This window comes from Callithrix jacchus, chromosome 11 (genome assembly GCF_049354715.1).
Source record: "Callithrix jacchus isolate 240 chromosome 11, calJac240_pri, whole genome shotgun sequence".
Lineage (NCBI taxonomy): Eukaryota > Metazoa > Chordata > Mammalia > Primates > Cebidae > Callithrix > Callithrix jacchus.
The window spans coordinates 1,894,787-1,914,837 of record NC_133512.1 but is presented as its reverse complement, the minus strand read 5'-3'; the positions used below and the strand labels follow the sequence as shown (position 1 = coordinate 1,914,837).

At 47.4% G+C, this 20,051-nt stretch overlaps 1 protein-coding gene across 1 annotated transcript in view; it reads right to left on the bottom strand.

The window, feature by feature from the left end:
* Nucleotides 1–20,051, bottom strand: part of FKBP9 (FKBP prolyl isomerase 9) — a 53,393-nt gene that overhangs the window by 2,467 nt on the left and 30,875 nt on the right. Inside the window, exons 6-9 of the mRNA XM_002807022.6 lie at nucleotides 17,708–17,853; nucleotides 8,783–8,969; nucleotides 3,714–3,859; nucleotides 1,139–1,302 (exon numbers count right to left, since the gene is read on the bottom strand). Of these exons, the coding sequence (XP_002807068.1) occupies nucleotides 1,139–1,302; nucleotides 3,714–3,859; nucleotides 8,783–8,969; nucleotides 17,708–17,853 (643 nt within the window). The remainder of the gene's footprint in view (nucleotides 1–1,138; nucleotides 1,303–3,713; nucleotides 3,860–8,782; nucleotides 8,970–17,707; nucleotides 17,854–20,051) is intronic.

Below are 20,051 nucleotides of genomic sequence, written 5' to 3'. Positions count from 1 at the left end.
GTTGCCACTGACTGCGATGGGAAAGGCTCTGGGTAAAACAGGCTCCAGGGGCGTGGGGGTGCCGGTGGATAGCAGGGGTTCAGTCAGTGAGGACATCGAGCAAACAGCTGAACACACGAGGTAAAGTGCAGAGAGGAAACGACTGGAGCTACAAATCCAGACAGCATCAGGATACGGACCCCACACCGAGCCAGTGACTTAAAGATGGAGCAAAGAACAAAGGTCAGGACCTGGCCTGGGGCACTCAAACACGAAGAGATCAGGGAGAAGAGGCCTGAGAGGACGCACCAGGGAAGCGGAAGAAACACCACACAGGTGCGGCGTCTCGCAAGCCAGAAAAAGACGCGTCCTGCGGGGGAACCAGCCGTGTTGAAGAGGAGCGTGAGAGCTGACCACTGGATTCCGTGACACAGAAGGCAGTGGCCACCCTGGCAAGGTCAGGCTCAGAGGCGCAGAGGGACAAACGCCAGACAGGAGTGGGTTTAAGAGGGAACGGAAAGAGAGGAATTGGAGGTAGGAAGGACACACAATTCTTGTGAAGGTTTTGCTGTAACGAATGAAAATAATGAAAGAAATAGAAAGACACATCCAGGGAAGGGAAAGATAATAGCACCACATCTGTATGCAAATGAGAACGACCCAGAAGTGCTGAGGATGTGGAGAGAGAGAGGAAATGGCTGGAGGCTGTCAGACGTGGAAGAGGCAGGAGCTGGAATCCCCCAGCTTCACAAAGAGGCATGTAGTCCTGGCTCAAACCTCTGAGTAGCTGTGTGACCTTGGACAAGTCATTTACCTTCTCTGTGCAGTTTCTTCTAAAAAAGAGCTATTGTGAGGGCCAAACAGAGAATACACTGAAGACACGCAGCACACACAGGCACGCGGTGAGCACCCAGTAATGAGAACTAAATACAGGCTATACGCCCCGGAATCAAGCCCTGCACCTCCCAAGGACTCGGTTTCTTCAGAGGGGAATGAAGTATGTAAAAGCGCTTGGCACACGAGTGTGCTGGTCATCTCACAAGCCCTCCAGCTCGCTGGCCTCACCCTGGGAAGGCCTCACCTTCAGAACCCGCCCAGTGGCCTCACCAGGCTCCCTGAGCTCTTCAGTCCCACCTTCCTACAAAGGCCAGTTAGTTACCTCTTCCAGGAGGACTTCTCCATTGCCGTCCTTGTCAATTTCTTCAAAGAGGTTGGGTGATACCTCACCATTCCATATGAACATGTACCCCTCGGGCAGGCCAGCCACCAGCTCCAGCAGCTCAATGTCAAACACCAACACAGCACTGCCAGGCACTTCTCCATCTGCCCAGGCGACAGGAGTGGGAGGCGGTGTCAGCCAGCAGGCAGCCGTCAAGTCCATTAACCGGCACCCACTCCGACCTCCAGCAGCCTCACTCAGGGTAGGACTTGTGGCCGAAGGAAGAAAACCGAGCAGAGGCTAGTCACTTTCCCACTGTAGGCAGTGGCCCATTAACGAAATCAGTTTAGAGGGCAGTGACAGAATACAATGTATTCTGTTCCTTTTTTAAAAAATTAAGGAATAGAATAGAGGCCAGGCACAGTGGCTCACACCTGTAATTCCAGCACTTTGGGAGGCCAAGTCGAGCAGATCAGTTGAGGTCAGGAGTTCAAGACCAGCCTGGCCAACATGGTGAGACCCTGTCTCTACTAAAAATACAAAAAGTAGCCAGGTGGGGCAGTGCGCACCTATAGTCCCAGCAACTTGGGAAGCTGAGGCAAGAGAATTGCCTGAACCAGGGAGGCGGACATTGCAGTGAGTCGAGATCATGCCACTGCACTCCAGCCTGGGTGACCAAGTGAAACTCCGTCTCAAAAAAAAAAAAAAAGAAAGGAATAAAATACATTGTACCTATAGAAAGGATAGGTATTGTGTCATGAATCTTGAGTTTCAATTTTATTTTATTTTACTTATTGAGACAGAGTCTTGCTCTGTCACTCAGGCTGGAGTGGAGTGGTGCGATCTCAGCTCATGGCAACCTCCGCCTCCCAGGTTCCAGTGATTCCCTTGCCTCAGCTTCCTGAGTAGCTGAAACCACAGGGGCATGCCACCATGCATGGCTAATTTTTTGTATTTTTAGTAGAGACAGGGTAGGATGGTCTCAATCTCCTGACCTCATAATCCACCTGCCTCAGCCTCCCAAAGTGCTGGCATTACAGGTGTGAGCCACTGTGCCCAACTGTCAATTTTATATATAAAACTAAACACAGTACTCCCTTCCGCAACACATCCTAAAATTGGTACCATGCAGAGAGGGTTAGCACGACGCCCCTGCAAAGAGGACATGCAAATTCGTGGTGTATTGATTAAAAATAAATACATAAATGTGTGTGTGTCTAAATTATATGTTTATGTAGGATACAGATTGGGAAACAAAATGTATTTCTTATTGTGTGTCTTGTTGAATAAAGTTTGAAAGCTGTTTGTAGAAACTACACTACAATGGTAAAACTTTTCAGCAAATCTAAGAACAGAACTTTTAGAATTATAACAATATGCCTAAAGATGATGAACCAAGATTGGACCATGAGCACTAACTCATATTATATATAACATCTAGATCACATGTTATATATAATACGTTATAATTATTTGTAATGTATCACATTATTATGTCATATTCACAATATGTTGTGAATCATTATAACAATTAATTATAAGGATTAGAATTATTTATAATATATCACAGAAAAGTGTTAAAGAATATATAACAATCTTTTAAAGGGTTTTTTTCTGGGATTGGTAGGAAGAACAAAGTACTTTACAATTCGTTTATGGGGAAAAAAATATAAATCCTCAGTGCCTATCATTGTTACAACTTAGCTCTTTCTATCTCCTCCATGTCTAAATATCAGCGGTGTAAAAACACTGAAAAGAAGGGGTTCCTGGGGCCAGGCACGGTGGCTAACACCAGTCATACCAGCACTTTGGGAGGCCTACGCAGGAGAATCCTTTGAGCCCAGGAGTTCAAGACCAGTGTGGGAAACACAGCGAGACCTCGTCTCTAAAAAACAAAAAGTCAGCCAGAAGCAGTGGCACATGCCTGAAGTCCCAGCTACTCAGGAGGCTGAGGGGGAAGATTGCTTGAGCCCAGGAGTTCAAGGCGGCATGATGGCGCCACTGCACTCCAGCCTGGGTGACAGAGCAAGACCCTGTCTCTGGAAAAAATAGGAGTTCCTGAATTCCCATGTGGAAGACACATTGTGGCTGAAATAATGGAGCGGAACATAACCACTGTGAGGCTGAGGTAAAGCCAGTATTTCCAGAACTCGCAATGAATCTCTCCCAAAATGAGACCATGTTGGACAGTCTACAGGCTCAGAAGTGAAAAGCAACAGCCGACAACATTCGACCTGTCCCAGGAAACAGTTCCAGAAGGATGTGCCCAGTCTGACCCCAGAGAAGCCTCCCGGACAGCTCCCCAGGGATACCTCCCACAAATAGGTCTGAAGATGCAAGATTTATTTCACTAATACTGGTTCTTTCTCAAGAGAGTAATGGAGCAGTGACGTGGCTCACTGAATTCACAGGGCCGTTAAACAAAAATGCTAAATAATTTTTAAAAATAGAAACCGCAGACTCTTTGGATTTTACATGGAAGAAGCATACTGTGGTTCTAACTGTGGCACCCCCAAAAACAAAATTCAGATGGTAAGCAGGCCCCAAACACCCTTGAATACTGTTGCTTACTCACCCACGCCAGCCTCCCCGTAGCCCAGGTGGGGCGGAATGATCACTGTCCGTTTCTCGCCAACGCACATCTCTCTGAGACCCATGTCCATTCCCAGTACGACTTGTCCAGATCCCAAAACAATATTGTAAGTTTTGCCTAAATTCCACCTAAAATGAAACAGAAGAGCCTCATGTTAGGTCACCAGCCCGTTGGCACTGAGAGTGTTCCCATGGGAAAACCATGTCACTCACGGGATATTTCTACCAAAGAAATAAAAAATCCCCATCTAATCACGAGGGGACATCAGACAGACACAGATCGGGGCACTTTCTGAAGAATGCCTGGCTGTCATCTTCAAAACTGTCAAGGCCATGAAAATCCGGGGAAGGCTGTGGAAGTTCCAGAGTGGAGGAGCATAGTGAAATGGGGTCCTTCATGCTTGAGCTGGGGAGATGGAGGCTGTCGTGAGCCAAGATCGGGCTACCGCACTCCAGCCTGGTGACAGAGTGAGACCCTATCTCAAAAACAAAAACAAAACAGAAAACCCTGGGTTTTGGATTCAGCAAGAGCTGAGCTGGATTCCTGGTTCTGCCACTGAATTTGACCCTGAGAAACGTAATCTCTCGGTTACTTTATCTACAAAACGGAGACAACAAATATAGCTCTCTCACAGGGATATTTTAAATTGCAAATAACAACAGGCTTGGCACGGTGGAGAGGAAGTACAAAGGGCCCCCACCGAGCGATTAATCATCTTTGATGGGCCTGGGAAGACAGTTTTTTTACTTCAGTCACTACTAAAAATAAATCTACTTCAAAATCCGTGGCATTCCTACCACTGCGTAAAGGCAAACAGCTAGTATGGTTTTTTTTTGTTTTGTGTGTGTGTAGTTTTTTTTTAGATGGAGTCTCGCTCTGTCACCCAGGCTGGAGTGTAGTGGTGTGATTTCGGCTCACTGCAACCTCCACCTCCCGGGTTCAAGCGATTCTCTTGTCTAACCCTCCTAAGTAGCTGAGATTACAGGTGTGCACCACCATGCACCATGCCTGGCTAATTTTTGTATTTTTAGTAGAGACGGGGTTTCGCCATGTTGGCCAGGCTGGTCTTGAACTCCTGACCTCAAATGAACCACCAGCTTCAGCCTCCCAAAGTACAGGGATTACAGGCATGAGCCACCACGCCCGGCCAGTATGTTCTTTACTCCAAGGAGAAAATTCCCCTGAATCCCCTTGATGCCCATGAGCAGCTGGTGACAGGTGCCCCTTTAGGTCACATCCTCTTCGCAGGCTTCCTGGCCTGGCCTTCCCCAAGGGCAGCCGCTTCTTTCCCTCCTCCAGCTGGTTCCCAGCAAACCAAGACAGGATTTGTGTTTTCCCACCTGGGAGGAACCCGAAACCAAACCAGCTCTGGTGAGGGACGCCTTAGGGGAGGAGCCAACTCCTACTGCCGGCCTTTCCTAGGGGCTATTCCAGTTGCAAAGTCTTATGACAGAATATTCCGGAACTCACTTCTGCATCCAGGAATGCATGTTTCTTCTTCCTCCCTGAGGCCAGTTTAAACATGCATGCATTAACAAAATCCTCCAAGCAAACGATTTGTTGTCACCTGTCATCTTTCAACACACCACTCATTCTTTTTCCTCGGGTCCTTTGATTTTCTTTCTCTTTTGGGTAGTGTTTCTCTCAAACCCAGTCCTCACTCCCCTGAGTGCTTCCTGGCACCATCCACTGCCGGCCTGCAGCTTCCTGCCTGCTCAGCTCCCATTCCGTTTCTCCTCTCTAGGCAGCAGCTGCTGCCTTAGTCTTGATGAACAGGACTCAGCCCACACAGGGCTCTAGCTGGGACCAGGTGGGCAGGTGCCGGCCAAGCTTTCCATTGTCCCGCTATTCTGAAGCTTACACTAGGAAGACACCAGCAAGGATGCCAGATGCTCCTCTTCCGCTGCAGATTTACATGTAATCCAGAGGCTCTCGGGGTACAGAAAGCACTTCCTAATAAGGAGCCGTGGCTCATATGGCTCCCAAGTGCTCTGCCAGGATGTTATGAACCCTCCAAACACACGCAGGAGGCAGGGAGACTGACTCTTCCCACCCCACGTGAGAAGCAGATCCTGGACCCTCCGAGAAGGAATTCCTTTGTTCATTCTCCACGCCCACTTCCCCTTTCCTCAGCCTTAGGGTCAGACGGGAATGTGAGCATCAGCAGGAGCAGGAGCAGGGACAGCAGCCATGGACCTTACAGACCCTTCCAACCTCGTGGACCATTTTCACTCTTAAGGAGCTCACTTGAGCCACAAAAGCACTACAAGCCACGCCCCTTCCCTGCTGCCCTGGCTCCCACCAGCTTCCAATAACCAGGGGGTGGGATTTCTTTGCAAGGTCTGTTGTAAGCCAGGTCCCTGTAAGTCTGGGCCCTGGAACCTATGCACAGACTCCTTTGATTCCAAAATGCGTATTTTTTTCAGAGTTTAACCTCTCTGTAATTGAGATACGTTTTATGACTGACAGTAGGTTATCTGTCAGCACTTATTACTTGGTCAGAGATACATGAAACAATGTTTCCATCACGCCCTTTAGAGTTGCTGAAATACTTAAATGTATTAGCATATAGGATCCTGTAGCCCCAGGGGGAGAGCTCCGAAGAGTATATCCATAGGGTCTTTTCTTTTTCTTTATTTCTGGAGACAGAGTCTCGGTCACTCAGGCTGGAGCGCAGAGGAGCGATCTCAGCTCACTACAACCTCCACCTCCCAGGTTCAAGAGATTCTCCTGCCTTAAATACCTGGGATTACAGGTACACACCACCATGCCCAGCTAATTTTTGTATTTTTTAGTACAGACGGGGTTTCACCATGTTGGCCAGGCTGGTCAAATTCCACAGCCAGCGTCACCCAAAGCTAGAGGCAGAGGGACAGGTGGAAGGGAGGGAGGGCCCCGCACATCCAGAATCAGTGCAGCAGCATGCACCTGCTTATGCAAAGCTTTTTTCCTCCCCAAAACCAAAGTTAGGAAACTAATTCAGGCTCAGTGCCAAAATGGATATATAAACACTGCTGAAATTAGCCTGGCATGGTGGCTCACACCTGTAATCCCGGATCTCTGGATGACTGAGGCAGGAGGGTCTCTTGAGCCCAACAGTTTAAGGTTACGGTGAGCCCTGATTTTACCACTGCACTCCAGCCTGGCTCACAGAGGAAGACCCTGTCTCTAAAAAAAAAAACTTAATGCTGAAAATATTTCTCTCCCAAAAAAGAGAAGATTAACTTACAGAAATATCTGAATATTCAGGTTCACAAGAAGCTAAGCCCCTTCTACACGCCTGACACCAGTTTATGCTGTTGGTTCCTATTTAATATATTCCCAGATTTATTTCAGTCAATGAACGTTTATACAATGCTGCTTTTGTGCTGTGCTCTGGGTAAGGTGCAGGGCATAAAAATGTAAATAAATAAATTGAGTGCCCATAAGGTATTTACATCCACAACAGAGATAGAAACAAAACTAAAAGACAGGTGATGCATAGCTGTTATAAGACTACAGAAGCAGGAAGAGTTGATTCTTCTAGGAATTAAGGAAAGATTTGGGGAAAACAGAGAACATTTAAGCCAGGCAGAAGTTGACCAGAAAAAGGAAGAAAAACAGGGCACAACCTGCACTACTGCACATGGCAGCCCTGGAAGGTGGAAGATGAGCCCCATTAGAAGAGACTGGTGAGGCAGAACGGAGCTGAGAGAGCCTTACGTGCCATACTTGTGAGTTTGCCCTTTATCTGTTCATCAATGTTTAAAGAAAGCAATTAGGCTGGGCATGATGGCTCACACCTGTAACTCCAGCACATTGAGAGGCCAAGACAGGAGGATCATTTGAGGTCAGGAGTTCAAGACCAGCCTTGGCAACATAGTGAGACTCCATCTCTACAAAAATTAAAAAATTAGCCTGGGTTAGGTGCAGTGACTCACACCTACAATCCTGCAACTTTGGGAGGCTGAGGCAGAGGGATCGCTTGAACTCAGGAGTTTGAGACCAGCCAAGGCAACATGGCAAAATCTGATCTCTGCTAAAAAAAAAAAAAAAAAAAAAAATTGCCAAGTATGGTGGTATGTGCCTGTGACCCCAGCTACTTGGGAGACTGAGGCATGAGGATCCCTTGAGCCTGGGAGATAGATGTTGCAATGAGCAATGATCATGCCCCTATACTCCAGCCTGAGCAACAGAGCAAGAACTTGTCTCAAAAAATAAAATAAAAATTAGCCAGGTGTGGTGGCACACGTGAGGCTCACTCATGAGGCTGAGGTGAGAGAATCACTTGCGTCCAGGAGGTCAAGGCTGCAGTGAGGTGTGGTCACTTCCGTCATTCCATTCTGGGTCACAGAGTGAGACCCTGCAAAAAGGAAAAGGAAGAGGCCAGGCGCGGTGGCTCACGCCTGTAATCCCAGCACTTTGGAAGGCCGAGGCGGGTGGATCACCTGAGGCCATGAGTTCAAGATCAGCCTGGCCAACATGGTAAAACCCTGTCTCTGCTAAAAATACAAAAAATTAGCAGAGTGTGGTGGCGCGGACGTATAGTCCCAGCTACTCAGCAGGCTGAGGCACAAGAACTGCTTGAACCTGGGAGGTGGAGGTTGCAGTTAGTCAAGATCACGCCACTGTACTCTAGCCTGGGCGACAGAAACACCATTCCCCCACAACCAAAAAAAAAAGAAAAGAAAAGGAGAGAGAGAAAGAAAGATAAAAGAGAGAGAGAAAGAAAGGGAAGGAAGGAAGGAAGGAAAGAAGGAGAGAGGGAAGACAGCAGTTATATGATGAGATCTGCTTTTCAGAAAGACAATTTGACAGGTTGAAAAATGACCTGTAGCAGGGCAAAACCATTAATAGGAGACTCTGAACATAATGCACCTGAGCAGTGATGCAGGCATAAGCTATGCAGTTGGATGGCGCATGGAGATCAAAGCTGTCTACCCAAGAGAGGAGGACGGTGGGAGCACCTGTCCGTCACCCTCTAGGGGGAGCACCTGTCCGTCACCCTCCAGGTGGGAGCACCTGTCCATCACCCTCCAGGCTTACTTCCACACCATTCTGGTTGCTCTTACGTGGAGTCCAGCAGGGTCCCATCCAGAAGTGAGGCATTGTAGTGATACTTGAGGTAATCTCCCTTCTTACTCAGCACTGAGCAGTCGGGGGGTTTGTAGTGAGAGGTGATGCTGATGGAGTCTGAAGGGTTGTGGAAGTCAATCACGTGGATGTCGAACACCAGCACAGCCGAGCCGGGGATATTCCCTAAGTGACAGACACAGGAAATTAACGAACGACCCTGCAGGCTGCAGCACATGGGCCTCCTCAGTATCACCAGGTGTGTCCTCGAGGCCCTCCAAGTGAGGAAAACAGGCACCCAGATACGGAACCCCAGGAGGACTCTGAGCTGATGCTGAAAGGGCCGTTAGATGTAACCTCATCTTTATTTTACAGGTGGATGAGCGGCGGCACAGATTTGCCCTGGGTCCCACAGCCTGTAATGAGCACAGTTTGGACTAAAATTAAAAACTATGGCCTTTTGCCCCATGGAATCATTGAGCTAAGATGAGTGGCTAAGTTGACCACAGATGAGGAAATGCGAGCCCAGCCAAATCAATACTTGCCCCTCACCCACCGGAGGTAAGAGGTGGGGTGAGAAAATCAGCCATAGAGTGAAATCACTCCAATGTCCTACCACTGCTCAAGAAAAACATAACATAAACTTCATAAAGAAAAAAATACCCATGGCTGGGCACAGTGGCTCACGCCCGTAATGCCAGCACTTTGGGAGGCCAAGGCAGGCGGATCACAAGGTCAGGAGATCAAGACCATCCTAGCTAATATGGCGAAACCCCGTCTCTACTAAAAACACAAAAAATTAGCCAGGCATGGTGGCGCATGCCTGTAGTTCCAGCTACTCGTGGAGCTGAGGCAGGAGAATCGCTTGAACCCGGGAGACGGAGGTTGCAGTGAGCTGAGATTCCCGTCTGGGCAACAGAACAAGACTCCATCTCAAAAAAACAAAAAACAAAAAACACACCTCTACCCAAAATTGTCCCATCATGATCATACACAGCCACAAGACTGTGTGGAATACATCCTACTTTGGATGCTTTTGGAATACATGCTATTTGTTCTGTTCTGAATTACTAATTAACTTTTCCATTATTTCCACTTTTGGGGACAGTAGCTCACATCTAAATAATGTTTTACAGTTTGCCAAAGTATTTTTCACATACATTTTCCTTTAAGTCCCTGCAGCAACCTTAGGGGTTAGGCATGGCCATAAACCCAGGAATTTAATGATGGCGTCTCAGGGCCTGGGGGACACTTAAACATATGCATCATTTGTAAAACATCCCCCAGTCCAAATCATTTCAGAGAAGTTTAAATGTAAAATATTTTTAAATCATCGTAAGGACATATCACATTATTATCAGCACTTTACATATAAGAAGAGCAGGCTGGGTGCAGTGGCTCACGCCTGTAATTCCAGCACTTTGGGAGGCCGAGGCGAGTGGGTCACGAGGTCAAGAGATTGAGACCATCCTGGTCAACATGGTGAAACCCCATCTCTACTAAAAATACAAAAATTAGCTGGGCATGGTGGTGCGTGCCTGTAATCCCAGCTACTCGGGAGGCTGAGTCAGGAGAATTGCCTGAACCCAGGAGGCGGAGGTTGCGGTGAGCCGAGATCGCACCATTGCACTCCAGCCTGGGTAACAAGAGCGAAACTCCGTCTCAAAAAAAAAAAAAAAAAGACAGACAAGCAACTCAGGTTGGGTATGGTGGTGGCTCATGCGTATCATCTCAACTCTGGGATGCTGGGGTTGGAGGATCACTTGAGGCCAGGGGTTTGAGACCAGCCCGGACAAAACAGCCAAATGTCTCTACAGAAAAAATTAGGCGAGAGTGGTGGTGAGCACTTGTAGTCCCAGATACTCGGGAGGCTGAGGCAGGAGGTCAAGGCTAGCATGAGCTAGGATTGCACCACTGTACTCCAGCCTGGGCAACAGAGTGAGACTCTATCCAAAGAAAAGAAAAAGAGGAGAGGGGAGCGAGGAAGTGGTGGGGAAGGGAGGGGAGGGGGAAGAAAGAAAAGAAAAGAAGAGAAAAGGAAGAACTCAGACAAGAGAATAACACAGCTAATGACAAAATTCAGATGGAGTCACACAAACACCGACAGCCCCTCCTCACCTCCCGTCCCCACAAGTACTTTTCTATGTCTGTTTCTCGATTGGTCTCTGCCTCTAATAGAAACACACACTCACACCCACATTTAATAGGTGTTTACTGAGTACCAGGCACTCTTCTAAGTTAAGCATGTATTGTATAATTCTCATTAAAATCCTGAGAAAACTGAGCTACAAATTTTGGGGCTGGCCAAAGTTAAAGGTATTAATTCCAGAAGCGTGTGCTTTATAGCAGAACACAGGTGGCTGCTACTCACTCATACACGGGCTGCTGGTGCGGGTGGAGTGGGGTGCAGGCTCCTTTTCATGGGAACCAGGAAGTACAGCCTGCCACTGGCCAGAGGGCTGCTCAGAGCCAGAACCGTGGACGGCTGTACGTGGGAAGCTGACACACGTGGACAGGGTGGGTGTCTGCGGAGGCGGATCTATGGTTTCTCAACCTTGGCAACCCATGAAATTCATCTGGGAATGAACTTGAAAACATGATGCTAAGTGAAGGAAGCCAGACACAAAAGGCCACATACTACAGGATTCCAGGGATATGGAAATGTCCAGCATAAGTAAATCCGTAGAGACAACAAATAGACACCTGCTGCCAGCGGGGGAGGGGTTGACGGGGAAAGGGTAATGATTATAGGTCACTTTTTGGAGGGGTGAAAACATGCTGGAATTAGATAGAGGTAATGGTTGAGTTACCTGGTAGATGTACTAAAAACAACTGAATTATAAACTTTAACATGATTAATTTTACAGTATGTGAATTAAATTTCAATAAAACATTAAGTAAAAATCTCTCTCCTGGGCATATATACAAAGGAATTGAAGGCAGAGATGCGAACAGCTATTTGTGCAGTGATATTCACAGCAGCATTAAGAATCATTCACAATAGACAAAAAGTAGAAACAGCCCGAGTGATCACCGGTGACCAACAAAGTGTAGTACATGCATCCAATGGAACAGTCATTCAGCAATCAAATGGAATGAAATTCGTTAGCCAAAAAAGAGGAATTTTTTTTGTGGGGGGGGGGAGACGGAGTCTTGCTCTGTCACTCAGGCTGGAGTGCAGTGGTGCGATCTCCGCTCACTGCAACCTCCATCTCCCAGGTTCAAGTGATTCTCCTGTCTCAGCTGGGAATACAGACGCATACGACAACGCCTCGCTAATTTTTGTGCACTTTTTTTGTTTGTTTGTTTGTTTGTTTTTTGAAATGGAGTCTTGCTCTGTCGCCCAGGCTGAAGCGCAGTGGCACAATCTCGGCTCACTGCAACATCCGCCTCCTGGGTTCAGGCAATTCTCCTGCCTCAGCCTCCTGAGTAGCTAGGATTACAGGCATACACCAACACGCCCAGCTAATTTTTGCATTTTTAGTAGAGATGGGATTTCACCATGTGGGCCAGGCTGGTATCGAACTCTTGACCTCATGATCCGCCCACCTCAGCCTCCCAAAGTGCTGAGATTACAGGTGTGAGCCACCACGCGCAGCATGAAATTTTAATAAATGCTAAAATATAAATAGACCTTGAAAACATTATGCTAAGTAAAATAAACCCGACACAGAAAGAGAAATATTGTATGATTCTACTTAAGTGAGGCACCTGGAATAGGCAAATTGGTAGAGACAGAAAGAAAGGTGGTTGTCAGAGGTTGAAAGGAGGGAGGAATTGGGAGTTACTGTGTAAGGGGTTCAGAGTTTAGGTTAGGGATGATAAAAGAGTTCTGAGTATAGATGGTAGTGATGGTCACACAACATTGTGAATATATTTGACGCCACTAAACTGTACACTTCAAATGGTAAAGATGTTAAGTATATTACCACAATCTTACAAACTTCTAACACTGAGCTAGGCAGTCACCAAATTTTGTCCATGCAGATATAATCTCCCCGGAATCACCTGCATTCTGGTGCAGGGCCTTCTCCGGGGCAAAAAGGAATGCATTTGGAACCAGCCACATCCCTGAGATCTGATGTCAGCAGCCAGATGAACTCAGCCTCTCAGGCCCCAAGGATTCCAGGCACAAGAATTCCAACCAGTGAACCAGAGGTCGGTTCACACCCAGTCAAGTAACCATGTAGCATCAAGTGGGTATGTTAGCTTCCAGGAAGTTCACATGAGTCAGTCCACCAGGTGCCTGGTTACCTGTGAGGCACACACGTTATTGAGGGCGTCAACAAGGAAACACTCTCCACGTGGGCAGGAAGTTTTGTTTGTGTTTTTCTCTGCCGAATCCCTAGTACCTTGAGCAGGGCCTGGTCATGAAGAAGCTCAATGAATCTTTGATGGACACATAGATGGAGTTTCTAGGCCCACAGAAACAAAGACCAGACCTTGAACCATAGACCCTACCTGCCCCAGGCAGCACCAAGGCCTCGAACCTCTATCCCTCTATCTTGCTCTGACTTCCACAAAGCTATGTGTAGACTGAGTGTAGAAATGAGTGCTGATCAGCAAATGGGCAAAACAGTCCGACATTTCATCATGGTCCCAACACCAGCCTCCTCTCTGAATAAACCCTTAACTAATACATAAGTCATCACTTCATTCTCGGCATGAGAATGCCCCTCCCAGAAGAGACACAGATGACAAAAACAGAGCAGCCTGTGACAGCCCGCCCAAGAAACTCTGCAGCTCCTACTGGGGGTGGGTTTCCTCCGAGAGCCCTGGGACTTTCAGTTTGAGCTCTCAGTTCTCCACATGTGGGTATCAACAAGTCATTACCTAGTGGGGACTCATTCTTTCTTTCTGTCTAGGACACACACAGGTTGGAGAGCCCTGGGTCCAGTTCCAGCTCCATCATGAGTTAGCTATTGTGGCCTTGGACAAATGAGTGGAACTCTCTGGGCCTCATTCTCTTTCTAAACAAGGAGGATACTAATGCGTCAGAAGACTGTTTCCAGGTTTGGATGAGTTCACGTGCAGGAAGACCCAGACGCACAGTGGGTAAAATGTAATCTATTAACTTTCCTCTCCTTCCTAGAAGGGTGCTCAAAAGGTAACCTGGAAGCAGGGAAACAGCCAGCCATCGACCGAGTGGTGCTTACACAACCTCGCGGGCACAATCCGTTCCCCGCTTCAAGGCTGCAAACCCACCCAAGTGCCGTAATTTCAGGGCTGAGCCATGGAACAAAGCAGGCAGCAGAAAGATCCAGAACCTCTCCCAGGAGGCCTACCTCTTTCCCTTCACCAGTCTTGCAGGGGAAAATGGCTGTGACAGAATGAAATGCTGATAGAGGCTGAGAGCACATGGACAGCCCACAATTCATTCCTTCCACAAATATTTGCCGAAAGTTCACAATATGGCTGGCCCTGTGGTGTGCAGTGAGGAAGCCACTCAGTAGACAGCTCTGCATCCTGACCCCTCTCGGGCCAGCCCCTCAGGAATCAGCATAAGCTCCTATGCAACCCCCACAAAGAGGCCAAAGGTGCTGATCAGGAGAGGACAGACGCAGACCCCACTCAAGAGTACTTGGGGATTATACTCAGGGTCGCTCAGGGTGCCCTCCTCCCACAGCAACGTGATTCAGGATAAAGCAGTCTCACTGCCCAGAAAATTTATGAGCCTTTGGTTGCTTCCCAGAGGCTTATATAATTCTTTGCAGAGCTCTGTCTCATACTTGATAGAAAGCCAAGAGGAAAAAAAATTTAAGCAAATGTTTTCTATCAATGCACTCGTTTTAAAGCAAGGAAAGAATAGTTCTCAGGCCAAAATGAAACAAGAACACTCAGAAAGTATTCATCTGTTTCTGTTTATATTTGACTAGAAGTAGAAATCTACACAATAAAAAACAATAGAGCATCAAGACACTAGACTAGACAAGCAGGACGTGTGAAGAAAGGCCTGTCGAATGATCTTAAGCTGTGATCTGTTCTGGTTTAATCAATCAGAAATTAAGTCAGGGAGAAAAAAAATTTTCTCCATGGTACAACCTACTTTCCAACCAACTTGACATTTCTTAGATCCTCTGGGATGAATGCTACCGAGAAAACTTTCAAGATCCATCTGATATATCAACAGAGAACAGAACAGAACTAACAAAATAAATGTACAGCCAGCGTGGCCACCTGATTTCCATCAGCAAAAGGACACACAAATAAAATCAGTACTGCACCAACCCTTCCTAAGCAAGTGAGCAGCCGTTAACATACACAGCATAGAAAGTTGTTCCCAACATATCTGCTGTTCACCACAAATTGGGTGAAGAGAGAAATCACAAAGTGATAAGCATAGACAATCCCATGTTTGTCCATACTGATTAGTGTAGGTGGGCATTTGTCTAAATCTATACATTCACTCAAAGGTATAGACGGATGTTCACTTCATGGCTGCATTTCCTTCCTGCTGTTGGTGCAGCACATTTCCACAAACTTGTTGGTTTAAAACAATGCAAACTGGCCGGGTGCGGTGGCTCACGCCTGTAATCCCAGCACTTTGGGAGGCCGAGGCGGGTGGATCTCGAGGTCAGGAGTTTGAGCTGGTCCTGGCCAATGTGGTAAAACCCCGTCTCTATTAAAATACAAAAAAATTAGCCGGTGTGGTGGTGAGCACCTGTAGTCCCAGCTACTCAGGAGGCTGAGGCAAGAGAATCGCTTGAACCTGGGAGGTGGAGGGTGCAGTGAGCCAAGATCGCACCATTGCACTCCAGCCTGGGTGACAGAGCGAGACTCTGTCTCAAAAACAAACAACAACAACAAAACAGCGCAACAATGCAAACTGATTCCCCTAATTCTGAAGGCAGAAGCACAAATTCAAGGTATTGTTACGGACGTGTTCCTCTTGGAGGCTGCGGGGGAGAATGTGTTTCCTGCCGTCGCCAGCCTCTCAGGGCTACCTTCACTCCCTGGCAGGGTCCTCTTCCTCTGTCTTCTGTGTCAGCAGTTCAGCACTTTTCCCCCAGTCTGACCACCTGCCCCCCTTTACAAGGACTGTTGTAAGTATTTGAGTCTGCCTGGATAATCCAGTATACTATCCCTATCTCAAGATTCTTAATCAAACCTGTCAAGTCCCTTTTAATAAGGTAACAGGAGGCTAAGTATGCTGGCTCACACCTGCATCCTAGCGCTTTGGAAGGCCAAAGTGGGAGGACTGCTTGAGCCCAGGAGTTCCAGACAAGCCTAGGAAACATAAGAAGACCATGTCTGTCTTGTTCTTTTTTTTTTTTTTAGATGGAGTTTCGCTTGTTACCCAGGCTGGAGTGCAATGGTGCGATCTCGGCTCACCGCAACCTCCGCCTCCTGGGTTCAGGCAATTCTCCTGCCTCAGCCTCCCGAGTAGCTGGGATTATAGGCACGCACCACCGTGCCCAGCTAATTTTTGTATTTTTAGTAGAGACGGGGTTTCACCTTGTTGACCAGGATGGTCTCGATCTCTTGACCTGATGATCCACCTGCCTCGGCCTCCCAAAGTGCTGGGATTACAGGCATGAACCACCGCACCTGGCCAACCATGCCTGTCTTTACAAAAAAAAAAAAACAACAGCAGTTTTAGCCATGCATGGTAGCACACACACGAAGTCCCAGCTACTCAGGAGGCTGATGCAGGAGGATCACTTTAACCCAGGAGGCTGCAATGAGTTAGGATCTTACCACTGTATTCCAGCCTGGGCAACAGAGTGAGATTTTGTCTCAAACCAAAATAAATAAAATAAGATAAAATACTCACAGGTTTCTGGGGATTAGGGCATAGATACTTCAGGGGGCTAAACACTCTGCCTGTCACATTAACAATATTTATGTCTGGCAGGGCGTGGTCACTCACATCCATAATCCCAGCACTTCGGGCAGCAAAGGCAGGCAGATCACTTGTGGCCAGGAGTTCGAGATTAGCCTGGCCAACATGGTAAAATGCCATCTCTAATAAAAATTTAAAAATTAGCCAGGCATGGTGGCACACACCTGTAGTCCTAGCTACTTGGGAGGGTTAGGCACAAGACTCACCTGAACCCAGGAGGCAGAGGTTGCAGTGAGCTGAGACTGTGCCACTGTATTCCTGCCTGAGTGACAGAGTGAGACTGTCTCCAAAAAAAAAAAAGTAAAGAAAAAATAGGAAAAAAAAAAGGCTTATTTCTGGGTGGCAGGATTAGAGGAGATTTTTGTTTTCTTTGTTTATCTGTATTTTCTTTTTCCAAAGTCAAGACGTAGGATTTGTGTGACTTTTAAAGTGTGGTATGAGGGTGACAAAATGCTCTAAAACGGGATTATGGCGATGGCTGCACAAGCCACTAAGTTTTCTAAAAGTCGTTACATTATATACTTAAATGGGTGAATTTTATAATATAGAAAACAAAACCAAAAAGGGGCTTTTGCACTTACTCTCAAATGGTTCAGCCCCCAAATAAATAAATAAATATAAAAAGAGATCAAATAAAGCAAAATGTTAACAACTGGCAAAACACAGTAGAATTCACCGTAAGGTTCTTTCAACTTTGGTGTAGGATTTAACATTTGCAAAAGGCAAAGGAAAATGGGCAGAGAAGCAAGGAGAAATAACAGGACAACTCTAGGAACTGAATCTCTCTGGGCATTGCAGTCTTCAGCTGGACTCTAGCTTCAGTATTTTGGCTCTCAGGAAGCTCTGTGCAGGGCGCGGTGGTGTGTGCCTGCAGTGCCAGCTACTCCGGAGGCTGAGGCAAGAGGAGCACTTGAGGCCAGGAGTCCAGGCCATAGAATGCTATGATCACACAGTACACTCCAGCCTGGGCACAGAGGGAGACCCCGTCTCAAAAAAAAAAAAAAAAGAAAAAGAAAAAGAAGCCCTGTTCCAAGCAATGTGCAAGCAGCCGCTGCTGGTGGGGAAGGCAGGTGATACTCACCTCTTCCTTCCTCTCCATAGCCCAGGTGAGGGGGGACCACAATCCTTCGCTTCTCTCCGATGCAAACACCCAGTAGACCTTCATCCATCCCAGGAATCACGTAGCCCTGCCCAATGTACGTGTCGAAGGTGCGGTTCCGAGAGTAGCTGGAAAAACAGAAAGGGAAGGAAGGGGTCGTTCGTGAGAGACTCCACGGCAGCCGTGCAAATCAGTCGGGACGGAGAAGCAAAGGAACACAGAGACCTCCAGACCCCGGAGCGACATAAACCACAGCATCTGAGGACACAGCCAGGAAACACGCCCTCCTGGAAGGTGGGTAGCATCCCCACACAGCATGTCAACAGCCATCTGCAGAGACTCCGTGCAGCCCTCCTGTTTGGTCAGGTTATGAATGCCGTGTGGGTTATGAGAAGCACCACGGAGAAACGGAGCTAATGTACACTGAACAGTATACTTTCTTTTTCTGAGGCAAGGTCTCACTCTGTCACCCAGGCTGGTCAACCTCCCAGGCTCAAGCAGTCCTCTCACCTCAACCTCCCAAGAAGCTAGGACTTCAAGCTCATGCCACCACACCTGGCTAATTTAAACACTTTTTTTTTTTTTTTTTTTTTTTTGGTAGCGATGGGGTCCCACGATGTTGCTAAGGCTGGTCTTGAGCTCCTGGGATCTAATGATCCTCCTGCCTAGGCCTCCCAAAGTGCTGGGTTGACAGGCCTGAGCCACCATGCCCGACCTGTACACTTAATAACCATGTCAACTTAATGAAAACAATCAAGTTCTCAACCAGCCTGGGCTACATGGCAAACTCTGTCTCTACAAAATCACAAAAATGAGCTGGGTGTGATGGCACACACCTACAGTCCCAGCTACTCGGGAGGCTGAAGCCAGAGTATGGCTTGAGCTAGAGAGGTTGAGGTTGCAGTGAGCCAAGATCCCAGCACTGCACCCCAGGCTGGGTGATAGAGTGAGACCCTGTCTTGAAAACAGAAAGCAGAAGCAAACATAGTCCTTATCAGAAACTGCCAAAGTGTCACAAGAACAATGTCTCCAGTAAAGAGAAGACATCTGGAGAACGATCCAAGATGGCCGATCGCTAACATCCCGGGATTGCAGCTCTCAGGGAAGGCGCGGGGAACTAGAGGACGCGACACTTTCAGACAAAGTCTGGTCGCTCACGGAGCAGAAGATCCCCCAGTGGTGGAAACACACGAGTCGCCAGCGCGACTCTCGTGGTCGGCACAGCGGTTCGGCCGGCACCTCGGCAGGGCAGCGCTCGGCGCAGAGTAAACAGGACCGGTTCCCCTTCTGACCGAGGTTTGGAGCCCCGGGAAGGCAGAGTCGCCTACTACGGACACAGGAAGGAAGCCCGACAGGAGAATCCTGGGCAGAAAAGCACCATCAGTTTTAACGCCGCTGCTCTGGCCCTGGGAACTAACAACCTGGACGTCCACTCAAGAGACCTAATCTGAAAGTTGGTCATTTCAAAGACGAGAGGAGGATAAATTTACAATGACGGGAAGAAACCAGCGTAAAAAAGCTGAGAATACTCAAAGTCAGAACGCCTCTCCCTCTAAAGATGATCACGGTTCCACATCGACAATGGAACAAGGCTTGATGGAGAACGAGCGCATCCCAATGACAGAATCACTCTTCAAGGAATGGATAATAAGAAACTTCAGTGAGTTAAAAGACCATGTTGTAGCCCAACGTAAAGAAACTAGGAACTTTGAAAAAAGGTTTGATGAAATCCTATTGAGAATAGACAACTTAGAGAGGAGTATGAGTGAATTAATGGAACTGAAGAATACAATACAGGAACTCCGAGAAGTACGCACAGGTTTAAACACTCGAATTGTTCAAGCAGAAGAAGGGATATCAGAGGTCAAAGTCCAACTTAATGAAATAAAACGTGAAGAAAAGATTAGAGAAAAAAGGATAAAAAGGAATGAGCAAAGTCTCCAAGAAATGTGGGACTATGTGAAAAGACCAAATTTACGTTTGATAGGTGTACCTGAATGCAACGGAGAGAATGAATCCAAGCTGGAAAATACCCTTCAGGATATTATTCAGGAAAATTTTCCTAAACTAGCAAAGCAGGTCAACATTCAACCCCAGGTAATACAGAGAACACCACAAAGATATTCCTCAAGAAGAGCAACCCCAAGGCACATAATCGTTAGATTCACCAGGGTTGAAACAAAGGAGAAAATACTAAGGGCAGCCAGAGAGAAAGGTCAGGTTACCCACAAAGGCAAGCCTATCAGACTTACAGCCGATCTCTCCGCAGAAACTCTACAGGCCAGAAGAGAGTGGGGGCCAATATTCAACATCCTCAAAGAACAGA